This window comes from Diorhabda carinulata, chromosome 8 (assembly GCF_026250575.1).
Source record: "Diorhabda carinulata isolate Delta chromosome 8, icDioCari1.1, whole genome shotgun sequence".
NCBI lineage: Eukaryota > Metazoa > Arthropoda > Insecta > Coleoptera > Chrysomelidae > Diorhabda > Diorhabda carinulata.
The window spans coordinates 10,357,143-10,370,058 of record NC_079467.1 but is presented as its reverse complement, the minus strand read 5'-3'; the positions used below and the strand labels follow the sequence as shown (position 1 = coordinate 10,370,058).

The 12,916-nt window shown below is 29.1% G+C and overlaps 1 protein-coding gene across 2 annotated transcripts in view; it reads left to right on the top strand.

The window, feature by feature from the left end:
* Positions 1-12,916, top strand: part of LOC130897277 (uncharacterized) — a 39,832-nt gene that overhangs the window by 23,433 nt on the left and 3,483 nt on the right. The window contains exons 3-4 of one of the 2 annotated variants that reach the window (XM_057806047.1): positions 2,256-2,492; positions 10,043-10,246. In XM_057806047.1, the coding sequence (XP_057662030.1) occupies positions 2,256-2,492; positions 10,043-10,246 (441 nt within the window). The remainder of the gene's footprint in view (positions 1-2,255; positions 2,493-10,042; positions 10,247-12,916) is intronic. The other variant, XM_057806048.1, reaches the window with a different exon arrangement.

Here is a 12,916-nt window from a genome sequence, read left to right as displayed (position 1 = left end):
TAAGTGCAGTTTTATCATAATGGTTTATTTGGCACACTTTCTCCGCGTTAGTTATGTTAGGATTATTACTAATTTTCTGCGCTATACTACTTCTTAATAATTGAATTCGACTTCCAAAGTTCATCAATGGTTCGTTCCTAAATGGTTTCATTCTAGTGAGTTCTTGTACTAAACAGTCAATATTTCTACGATCCTACCTACTAATATTTCTGCTTTATCTATAAGTTTTTCTTGAACTGATTGGAATATGTGTTTAGATAATTGTGCATCATTAAATTGTCGATAATCATTAATAAGGTCTTCACACCTAATTAGAAATTTATTTAACGTGTTACTGTTACCGTCATACGGTTTAATATTATCAATTCTAGACTTTAAAAGATCCCAGTTCATCTCAGGCATATTTAAAGTTGAATTTATTGATTTGAAAGAATTAGTGAATTTTTTATTAATATTCCGTTGAGTGTTAATATTATTTTTGTTGTCTAATCCTATATTTGAAATTCCGTTAATTATTTCATCAATATTGCTCATGAAAATAATTTAAAATTAATTATTATAATAAGCAATTTATTCGCAATGAACAAAATTTAACTATCTTTACCAAAATCCTTATACAGAGGGGTTTGGAAAGGTAAAAAGGAAAAGGCATTTACAGATTGTTCGTCGATTCGAGCGCTCTGCTTTCCTGCTCCTTTTCTTGATTCCCTGTTCCTGTTGCCACAACTTCGAAAGTTTATAAGTTCGTAATACGCACTTAAAGTGTAGAAACTCCAAGGTCCCGAATTTCACTTCCGGCACGATGCGAAACTGTTCACTTCCGAAAACCGTGCGTATCCTACTGAAACTAAAACTTCGAATTTGGATTTTTAAAAACAAAAATTACAATTACAATATATGTTTATTAAGCAACGTTAGAACAAAGAATGAATTATTAAAAGAAATGCAGTTTTTATTATTTTCCACGTTTCCGCGAAGTCATCACATTTATTATATGTTATCAGCTGTTACTTCATATGTAACTTGCATAATAATCTTTAATATATATAATCTGCACTTGACAATATTTATCAATGGCGAATTGATAAGAGAATAAATACAAATTATTTACAATATAATACTAGTGAACATATTGTTTACACTATAACTACACCAATACTCACATTTACTGAGTTCACATTCAGTCTCTGAAGATGGTAATTTCGTTATCGAAACGCGCGTCAGACAGTGTGATTGTGAGTGCTGATGTAGTGGTAGTGTAAACAGTGTGTTCAGTATGAGTATCACCAATGGTTTCAAAGATTCCAACTTAACATAGTTTGCAGGTGATAGGCGGTGGGTAACGTTGCCCGATTATGTATTAAATTATCTTTAGATGTAGTTATTTTGCTTGAGTAGGTGGCAGGCTATGCGGTGGTGTCGTCTGGCTGTCATCCGCGTTTATGAAATTAAACAGATTCAGAAGGCATCGCCCGCGGTAGTCCGGAAAGTTTGCAGTATATTTTCATGTTTTGGTGTAACCGCGTGTGCTTTTCAACAATACTGAAACACGTGATTTCAAAAGACATTTTAGTTGATGAACAACAACAACAGATGCGTTTAGGAATCATGAACAAATGCAATATGGCATACAAGATGTTTCAGAACACAATTGTAAGCATCTTTCTGGTTCACTCGATAGGGCCGACGGGTTCATATCCAATTGCCATATACTGCCATTTCCTTTTTCCAATAATAATTAGCTTGATTCGACCATTAGTATGACACATTTCTGCAGTTGTTTATTTTTCCTGGAAGGCAATCATTTTTTTTATCTGATAAATCTTACATATAAGTTCTCCTCAGAACAGATTGGCATCTTTTAGGATCTTTTTCGCTCTAGGTTTTTCTCTAATATTGTGACAGAATACCGATCATGGATCTGTGTTTAGGGATTCATACACTAGTCTTACATACCTTTTCACAATATTAGAAATAAGTATATCAACATTTATTCGAGAAGTATAAATCGTTCCCATATATTATCGAATACAAACAACATTTACATTCTTATGACTCATCAAGACTCACGGTATAGGGTGTAAACATCATTACATGTTAGGAAAAGGAAGCAAATATTCATGTGTTGATAATAAAAGTCCTGTTTCTCACGTCTTTAATTTTAATTAATATTTTATTGCCTTGTAATAATAATAATAATAATAATAATAATAATATACCATATAATTTGCTCGTTAAATTATTGAAATTTTCAGGTGAAAAATTAAATGCAATAAGGGCAATTACTAAAAATGAAAATAACGAACATTCGGAAATCTTAATTACGTTAACCGCAGAGTATGTGTGTCCTGACAAAAATGTCCCACAACCTTTCTTCGCCTTACCTTGCTCAACAAAAAAAGATTGTAATATATTTGGCAAATCTGTACTTTGCTGTGACAAAAGATGTGTTAAAGGTGTTGAACCTTCAAAACTGGAGCCAACACATGTACGTAAGTAAAAAATACGTGATTTTTTTAAAATTTCATAATACACGCAGATTAAATGAGTATTTTGATACAAAAAAATAATACGCTTATCTATAGGTACAATATCTATCTATCTATCTATTTTTTTCAAAAAAAGGGATTTCTGAATGCTTGAAGTATTTAAAGACATATTTTTTTGCAATAAAATACGTTCCAGTAATCGTTACAGTATGTTTTAAGATTATCAAATGAAGACTTAAAGTTAATCTTCAGTAACTTCTCAGAGGATTAACAGTTAACTCCCCTGTTCTTCGCAAGCAGAAGGTCGAATGGATAAATTGAATGAAACCAGATAAGCTTCCTTGGCGATGTCTTATTCGGTTGGACTAAATATTTCTATTGTATCTGACTCTAATTATCAGAAAAAATACTACTAGAGGGCTAGAGTCTGAAACAACAAAAGTAGTCTAATGATAACAAACTTGATTACTATTAGATTCATTGTGATTGAATAGGGATAAAATAAAATGTTTTTTTTTAAATATCTATGTATTGGTTTACAAAAACAATACGATAATTATAATTTTTGGTTTTCGAAAATTATTTTTAAAAATTTATTTTACAATAATTGAATGAATACAATTAATCTCACAAGCGAACTAACTGATATTCATTGAATGAACTATATATTCAAGAACAATACATCATATATTCATTACCAAGTTTTTCACAAATATTTGTATTTATAATAAAATAATTGCTGATGAAGTGTTTATGATATTTAATACAATTGCGTTTTATATAAATGTCTTTCTAGAATTTTCTCCATGTAACTCTTCCATCCCTAAGAATGAAAAATGACGGAGGTATTTTTCATATCTTCTTGTCTTCCTTCTTCTAATTCGATGTTTTCTTTCTTCTTTTCTTCAAATTTCTGTTTTCTTACAAATTTACTTTTATATTTACGAATTAACCATAATGTTATTAAAATTATACAAATTATTATTATTATTGTAAATAGTCCTATTGATACGTGGCTTTGCGGATTATATATTTGAAGGTTAATTTCGGTAATATTATCGATTTTCCTTTGTTGATTTGTATGTTAGTTGAGAAGATTTCACTTTCTATTTGAATACTACAGTTCTTTGGAATTTTTATAATTGATGGATAACTTATTTTAAAATAACGGTCCGAAACACATTTAGAAATCACTTCAGTTTCTGAATTTGGAATTACTAAAAGTTCGTTATTTGTCACTTGTTCCAATATAGTTTCTTGGAAGTTAATTTCACAACAACACAATTTTCAGCAGAGTATTCGTTTAACAATTCAATAGTACAATTGTCTTTTAACTTAAATGTTTCTTTACAATAATATTTCTCTTCTAATGCCGGACATTCTTCTTTAATAAAATTAACTTCTTCTTGACTTTTGGCCAAGTAAGGTTGAGGAGGGATAAATATCGTATGATTTTGGATTACAGGATATAAATGGAAAAATTCATAGGTTTTAGGTTTTAGGATTGGAACATGGGTAGCAAAAATTATTTTAGATTTAGAATAGGTTACTTGTGAACCAAGAAAGAGATAATACGTTAAAATATTGTTAAATTTTGGGATTTGTTCTTCTTTATAAATAGTACTTAAATATTTCATCATTCCTAAAATTTCTTGACTTGATATAACAGAACTGTGAATAGTATTTAATTTAGAAAATGTTATTGCATTTTCAATATTGTCAATTAATGTAATCAAACTTTGACAATCCAGATTAATCTGTGAAATTGTACTGTGAAATGTTATAAAATTATTCAAAGTTATTATTTTATTTTCTATCGAAATGTGAAATTTCTCTAAATTGTCAGAAAGTTTCTGTTGATTATTCCATAGAATCGTAATCGATTTTTTATGTAGTGATATTTGTAAATTTACTTCATGAATTATGTGTTTTTGATTTTGTTATAAAACATTTATAGCATTATCGTATCTTTCTTCATCATCTGAATCTAGAGTACCAAAAAGCCATTTATCTATTTTTCCTACTGCATCTATTAATCCTCTTTTTTGATCTTAAATGTGGATAAATATTTTCTGATTTTCTATCTAAAGTATTAATCAAAATTTCCGTTCTACTTAGTGATTGTTCGGCTAAATTATTATATGAAATAGGATTTGTAGCGTTCGCTCGAGATAAATTATTTTTTTAACTATAATAATATTGTTTCAAATTTTTAATTTGTTTATGAATATGTTCTAAATCTATATAATATATAAAAGTGTGTTTAGTATATATAAGATTACTTTTTCCTAAATTAATGGGTAATAATAAGTTATTTACTTTTGTAGTTGTTATGTCTTCTGTTTTAGTTGTCTTGTAAAGTAGTAGTAATATTAATACTGTCATCAGCTTCATTATTCTGTAACAATTTTTCTGTTTTAGTTTTTGGTTTTCTAATTATGTTTTTGTGATAAGTTCCTTTATTTGTTTCTAATAATATACCAGAGTCTTTTACGATTTCTGCCTTTTTGAATTTAGGTAATTTTGTTTTTATATAAGCTATGTCTTGATTGATTTTCATAGGAAGGGGGATCATTTCTATTTTCATTTCTCTTATTAATTATTTTTTCTTTAATATTAACATTTCTGTCTTTAATTTTTTCATATAATAATTTAGAGGTTTCTTTGTGATTTTGTATATAATTGGATATTATTAGATGATCGTCTAAATCAAACGGATCGGGGTTATTTATATGACCTTTAATAATTTCAAATGGTGTAAATTGCGCTACAGAGTGAATCGAATTATTATATGCCAATATTGAATGTTTTATTAATTGATTAGGTATTAAATCTTTATTATTTTCTTTTATACATCTGAAATGTTCAATTAGACTAGAATGAAAACGTTCTACAGGTGAATTGGAGTTACTATTTTTTGATGTTGTATAATGTAATTCAGTTTTGTGCAATTTGCAAAAATCTTGCAGGTCGTTATTCCTGAACTCTGAACCACAATCAGCTGTAATTTTATAAGGTAAACCGTGATGAGTAACATAATTCAATATATTATCAACAACTGAGGCTCCATTCACACTTGTCATTGAATATGCTTGACCGTAACGAGAGAATGCATCTATTATAGTTAAATATGACTGATTTGCTATTTTAAAAGTGTCTATATGTATGTGTTCGAATGGTTTACTGGCTGTTGGGGTTAAATTGAATTTAATTACTGGGGGATTTCTATCATATTTATTCTTTTGACATATTTCACAATTAGTAACAAAATTTTCTATATCTTGTAACATTCTAGGCCAATAATATTTTTCAGTTAATGATTTCTTTAATTCGTTAATTCCTCTGTGTCCTTTTTTGTATATGTGATAATATTCTAATTTTTCTTTTTGTTCTTCTTCGGTTAAAATATCTTTGACGACATTTATACAATGAATAAATTTAAATGCTGCATTTTTAAAATATTTTTGTACTGTAGCTATAAATTGTTCTGGTTTTAAGGGTTCTCTAAAGTATAATGCGTAAATTTGTTAAGGATCAATATATTTTTTAACAAACTGAATTATGTTATTTTCTAAATCTCTCTTAGATAAAATTACATATATACGCATATTATCAAAACATTTTTCTCTCTTTGTTCTTATATTATTTACTTCGCCACTTGTTATTAAAATTTGATGTTAATAAGTGTTCAATGATCTATTTGAAATTGGCATTTCTAATATTGGGTTTTCTAAGGAGGAATGTATTGTTTCTAAGTCGGAATTTCTGTATAATAGATCATCATTTATTGGTTCAAAATCATTTGGTAAATTATCAATTTCTCTTTGAATTATTGAATCTAGATCATCAATGTTAACATTTAGTGATTCTGTTTCTAGGGCATTTATATCGCAATCTGGTTGTATTCTTGATAATGGATCTGCTACTAAATTAGATTTTCTTCTTAAGTATTTAATTTCGTAATCATATTCTTCCAATTTTAGTCTCCATCTAACCAATCTTGAATTTGGTTCTTTGAGCGACATTAACCATTGTAAAGGTTTATGATCTGTATATATAGTAAATTTTCTTCCAAATAGATAAGGTCGATAGTATTTGCATGCCCATACAATTGCTAATAATTCTTATTCTATCGTCGAATAATTTGTTTCTGCATCATTTAATGTTCTTGAGGCGTAAGAGATTGAGTGTCCCTCTTGAGAAAATACCGCTCCTATTGCATACTTTGATGCATCAGTTGTCAAGTCAAATTGTTTATTAAAGTCTGGATAAGCTAATATAGGTTCTGACGTTAAAAGTTGTTTACAAATGTTAAAACAGTTAATGAATTCCTGTGTGTGTTCTACTTTTTTGTCTTTTTTTAAACATGTTGTTATTGGTTTTGTAATTTTTGCAAAATTTTTAATAAATTTTCTATAGTATCTTAATAGTCCTAAAAATTATTTGATTTGGTTTTGCGTGTAAGGTATAGGAAAATTTTTTATAGCTTTAATTTTTTTTGGGTTGGGTTTAATGCCTTCTGGTGTAAAGATATGTCCGAGAAATTCTACTTCTTTACATAAAAATTCGCATTTATCTAATCGAATTTTTAGACGGGCTTCTCTTAATTTGTAAAATACTGCTTGTAAATTTTGCATGTGTTCTTGTAGGACCGTACTACATATTATAATATCGTCCATGTATACTAAACAAATTTTGTTTTGTAATTCTTCTAAAATTTCATCCATGATTCTTTGGAATGTTGCAGGTGAGTTCTTTAATCCGAATGGCATTCTGAGAAATTCATAGTGTCCATTGTCTACGCTGAAAGCTGTCTTCTCTATTGAGTCTTCTGACATTTGGATTTGGTGGAAGCCACTCGCTAAATCTAACGTCGTAAAATATTGGGTTTTTCCCAATTTATCTAATATGTCGGTAATGTTCGGAATTGGGTATCTATCGGAAATAGTTTTTTCATTCAACTTTCTGTAATCAATTACTAATCTCCATTTTTGTTTTCCAGACGCATCTAATTTTTTGCTTACAATCCATATGGGTGAACTTCAAGGGGAAAATGAAGCTCTTATTATACCTTTTTCTAACATTTCATTAATTTGTTTTTGTACTTCTTTATGTATGTACGGGTATCTATAAGATTTCACATGTAGCGAAATTTCGTCAGTTGTTTTCATTGAGTGTTTTATTTTAGATGTAAAAGTTAATGGATCTCCTGGTTTTAAAAAGATATCAGAAAATTTTTTACATAATTTAATTATATTTTTTTTCTCTTCATCGTTCATATGGTTGGTTCGAATTAATTTACTTATATCTATTTTATATTGATTGTATTTTTGTTGATTGCTAATTATATTTTCGCTAATTATTTTTTCATCTTCTTTCAAATAGTTAAAATTATGAATATCATATTGGTTCGTTTCAAATGGCTGAACTTTAAGAGGTTCGTTTAAAGTTATACAGATTGTTTTAAATGTTTCATTTATTAGTTCAATGAGAATGAGAATTTTATATCAGTTGGTTTCCTAAATTTTATTAGAATTGAAACTTTTTTATTATTTAATTGTTTATTAGTGAAATCAATATTTAACTGCATTTTGATCATATCTGCTATGCCTAGTATTCCGTCAAAAAAGTCATATAAAATAAGATCTATTCTGCCATTATAGTTAAATTCTTTAAACGCGGGGATTTCTGCTTGATGTCTAATTATTTTACTGGTTAGCGATATCCGAATCTCTACATTTGAATGGTATATACATTGAGGATAATATTTTTCAACAATTGAAGGTTTTAATATTTATTTATTACTTCCTGTATCTATTAATAATTTCAATTTTATTTTTTTAATTTCAATGTATGGTAATGGATTATTTGCCGCGATGTTTATTTCAATTACTTTTGATTTTTCTTCCGAGGCTCTTTCCGAAAATTTACGGTTTGATCATTATTTTCTCAAATAAATTCTGGAAATCAATTATTTCTTCTTCTTCTTCGTTATCGTTATTGTTACAATTATTATTATATAACTCTTCTGATTTGGTCGTTCATTTCTCGATTGGAAATATCTATTATTACTCGTATTATTATTATTATGATTGTTGTTATGATTAATTTTTACATGTCTACTGGGTCTATCAGTAAAATTTCTCGATGTCGTAGACATCGGTTCTGGTCTTGGTAAGTGGTTTACAGGTATTTGGTTTGGCCGGAAAACGTTTTTCCTGGTGCCAAATACTTGTGCATTTGTCGGATAATTTTGCCTTCTTTGTGGCATAGGATTTACATTTATCGGTTGACTAGGAAAATTATTATAATTATTATTGTTACTATTACATTATTATAAAATTGGTTTCTATTATAATTATTATCATATTGCTGATATTGTTGATAGTAGGGATTGTTATTATTATATTGATTATTTCTATTACTTTTCATTGAATTAGTTTTAAAATTATTATTATTATTATTATTGTACTTAACTCTAGGCTCATAAAATTGGCCATAGAGTTTCTCGAAGTTTTCGAGACATAAGCCATAGCATCTTCTAGCGATACAGGCTTTTTCAAATACATATTATTGCGTATGGTGCCTGAACATCCTGCTATAAAGGTGTTCAAAGCTGTTTTTTCGCAATGGTTTATTTGACATTTTTTGTCAATTTCGCCTAAATTCAAATTGTTACTAATTCTTTGGATTGTTTGACTTTTTAGTAATTGTAATCTATTTCCAAATGCTATTAGACTCTCATTTTTAAATGGTCGTGTTCTTGTTAGTTCCTGTAATATGCAATCTAAATCACGTCTGTCTGCAAAGCATTGTATCAAAGCTTCTTTTAGTTTGAACAAGGTTTTAAGTTCAATCCTATTTCCTACCATCATTTCTGCTTTATCAATTAATTTTTCTTGGATACATTCCAAGACATGATTATTGATAGCTTGATCATTATAGACCGAATACGTCTCTATTAAATTTTCACATCTGTTTATGAATTTATTTAAAGTATTTATATTTCCGTCGTTCAGTTTGATATTTTCTAGTTTTATTTTAAACAATTCCCAAATTAGGGTTTTTGGACTTGAAGTTGCCATTTTTTCAGAATTATCTTTTAAGTTTAATTTACAAAATGTATTTAATAAGTTATCTAAATCGTTCATAAAAATTATATATTCAAAATTATTAGATTATCTCTTCCTTACTCAGAGTTTGATAAGGATAGATAAAAAAAAGGAATAAAAATAAGGAAACTTGGCACTTACAGTTATCTGAAGTCCTGAAGTTCCTCGTTGAACACGTAGATCTAGTGCTGCTGTACTGAAGTACTCAGTCGGAATTTTTTATCGCACTTTGCGTGAAAAATCGCGACCGCACTAATCCTACTGACTGCGCCAATTATAATTTTCGGTTTTCGAAAATTATTTTTAATTTACACAAAATTAAATGAATACAATTAATCTCACAAGCGAACTAACTAATATTCATTGAATTAACTATATATAAATTTTATATAAATGTCCTTCTAGAATTTTCTCCATGTAACTCGATACGTTTGTTTTCAGCCGCTTTTTTCGGATTCGTTCAACAAATATGTCCAAAAGAACCATTTGCAGAAATATTTGAAATTAAAAAATGTACCTCTGATCAAGAGTGTTCACCCAGAATATGTTGCCCAGAAACATTGAAGTCGGGAGAACAAGTTAGTTATTGTAGGACAGCCCAGCCTCTTTGGGAAAAAATTCCTGCACCTAGGCAACTTGTGGAACGTAAGTTTCTATTTACTTAATTGAACTCAATGAATTTGAGGATTACACGATATGTTTACAAAAATAAACACTATTTACCTTTATGGTTACTTTTATTCCATATGTTTGTATGGAATTTTGAAATAAACATAGGGCATATTGACAAAAATTCAATAAAAGAAGTTTATATGAGCGTTTATAGCTGCAATTTTCTCATTACTTGTTTGGTAATAACGGAATGAAATAAAATATGCGCAGATATTTCGTCTTTACTACAATAAACATCAGTAATACCTGTAATAATACCTGAGTAGGAAATCTTAGATAACTAGTACAGGTAAGTATTTAGGACGCCATAAATTCGTAAGCTTACAGAAATTATATGGTCATATTTATAAAGTAGATTCATGTGCGAAAATTTGGATGAAATATGCGCATATATGAGAGTTGCTTTTTAAGTTTTATTATTATTTATATATATATATATATATATATATATATATATATACATATATATATATACATATATATATATATATATATATATATATATATATATATATATATATATATATAAATATATATAATTTATATATTTATAAAGGGTCTGAAAACGATGTCGGGCTTAAATTTTTAAATGATTAGGTTTGCCGGTGACGCGTAACAAAAATATTGCAATTCACCGCACATCTCTAGAACTCATAATAGAGCTGATATGAATTATTAAAAGTGTAATATTTCAACATTTCTTCTTGCATCACACCAATCGTTTACTTACGTCACCAGCGTCAATCAAGTTTGTTAGGATGTCGAAACCTGAATCGATAAAGATTCGTGGTGTGATGCAATGAAAAAGGATAGTAAAAGGAATACTGTTTTGTCAAGTACAAGTAATCGGTTTTGTTGTGAAGATCATTCCGAGGTAGATAGGTACATTCATTTTTTAAATAGCATATTCAAAACTTGCAACTTACGATACAGTTTGACGTATTATTGTAGTAGTTTAAGGTTTAAGACGGGATCTAGCCTGTTTAATGTTTAAGTAGAAAGGGGCACCACTGCTTTTGAAGTACTGACAATTTTTTAAAATTTTCGTGGACCAAATTTGACCCCTACAATACTTTTTCTAATAAAAAATAAAATCAGTATGATATTATTTCCCTATCTCATTTTAACTATATGTATTGTGATGAAAATCAGACACTCTTTTATTAGATCATAAGTCCAACAAAAACGTAGATTTGCTTCAAATTAAATGTAATATATTTTTTTAAACTTTAACACTTGATATCTCAAAATTAAAAAGTTTCGTGCACATAAAATCTTCATGTTTCTGTCCCATGAATATGACATTCTATCGATCTGTCTGTTCATCTGGTTCATATCGCGAATTTTAACAGTCATAAAATTGTTATTTGTGGAAAAATAAGTAGTCATTGCAAGCGAATCTCTTTTGAGCAAGTTATCTGAAGAACTCCTGCTCCATTTTTATCAACAAATCAATTCTTTGTCGTCAAAAGAGCACTTTAACCTGTAGTATTGTGTCAAACAGGTAGTACTCTCTTCTACACAATCGGCACTGAAGACGTAGTACCTATTTGGAATGGACTTCGGGCGGTATAAAATATATCCAGACTTGTGAAGGTTGTAATATGATTTTTTTTTATTACAAAATTCGCATCAACCGTATACTGGTTATTAGCGATTTAGTAAAGATTAAGTATTTTATCTATGAATAATTGTTAAATTAAATTTATGATAGAGATCTGTTTAAGGTAATTTTTAAGGTAAGTAATATTGTATTTTGGTCCTAAAATTTCACGTATTGTTCCGAGTGGTAGATTTGATGATGATCTTTTTGAGTTAAGAGATGGGCATTCTGCGATTATGTGTTTTATAATCAATTTGCAATTGCAGTTGCTACATTGTGGTTCAGGTTTCGCATCAAATAAGTAGCTGTGCGTCAGTCGCGTATGGCCTAGACGCAGACGTGTTAGAAGAACTTCATCTCTGCGATTTTTCGGTAGCATTGACCATGGTTTTATTGAGTCTTTCACTTCACGAAGTTTGTGTGTGGATGTTGACCATTTGATCTCCCATTCATTTAACACTTTACGCTTTAGGATTGTTTTAATATCGGTAGTAGTTAAAAAGTTCACGCACTCCGCACTATCACCAATTACAGCTTCCTTAGCCGCCAGGTCTGCCTCTTCGTTTCCTTTTATTCCAATGTGTGAGGGGATCCAACAGAATACTATTTTTTTGTTGTTATCTTGTATGTATTGCAGTTGTTGCTTGATTTTGATTACTTATGTATTTGTGGTGTCAATTTTTTGATGACTTTGGATTGAGCTAAGAGAGTCTGTGAGTATGACGTTTGATGAAGCGGCGAAGTGGGTAGCTCGATATATTGCGAATAATTCAGCAGTGAAAGTGGATAGGGTTTGAGGTGCTTTTATCATATATTTGGAGGTTGGTGTAATGATTGCGATCCCCGTATCGTCTTGAGATATTGATGCGTCTGTGTAAATATTTACAAAGTTTTTGTACTTCATATTGGAAAAAGAAGATTCACACAAATAGGTTGAACTGAATAATGCTTTCACTTTCAAGGCAACACGTCATAGAACTGAAAATTTGTGTTTATTTACAATAGGCCAGATACATTTGGTACTTGAGACTAACGATTTT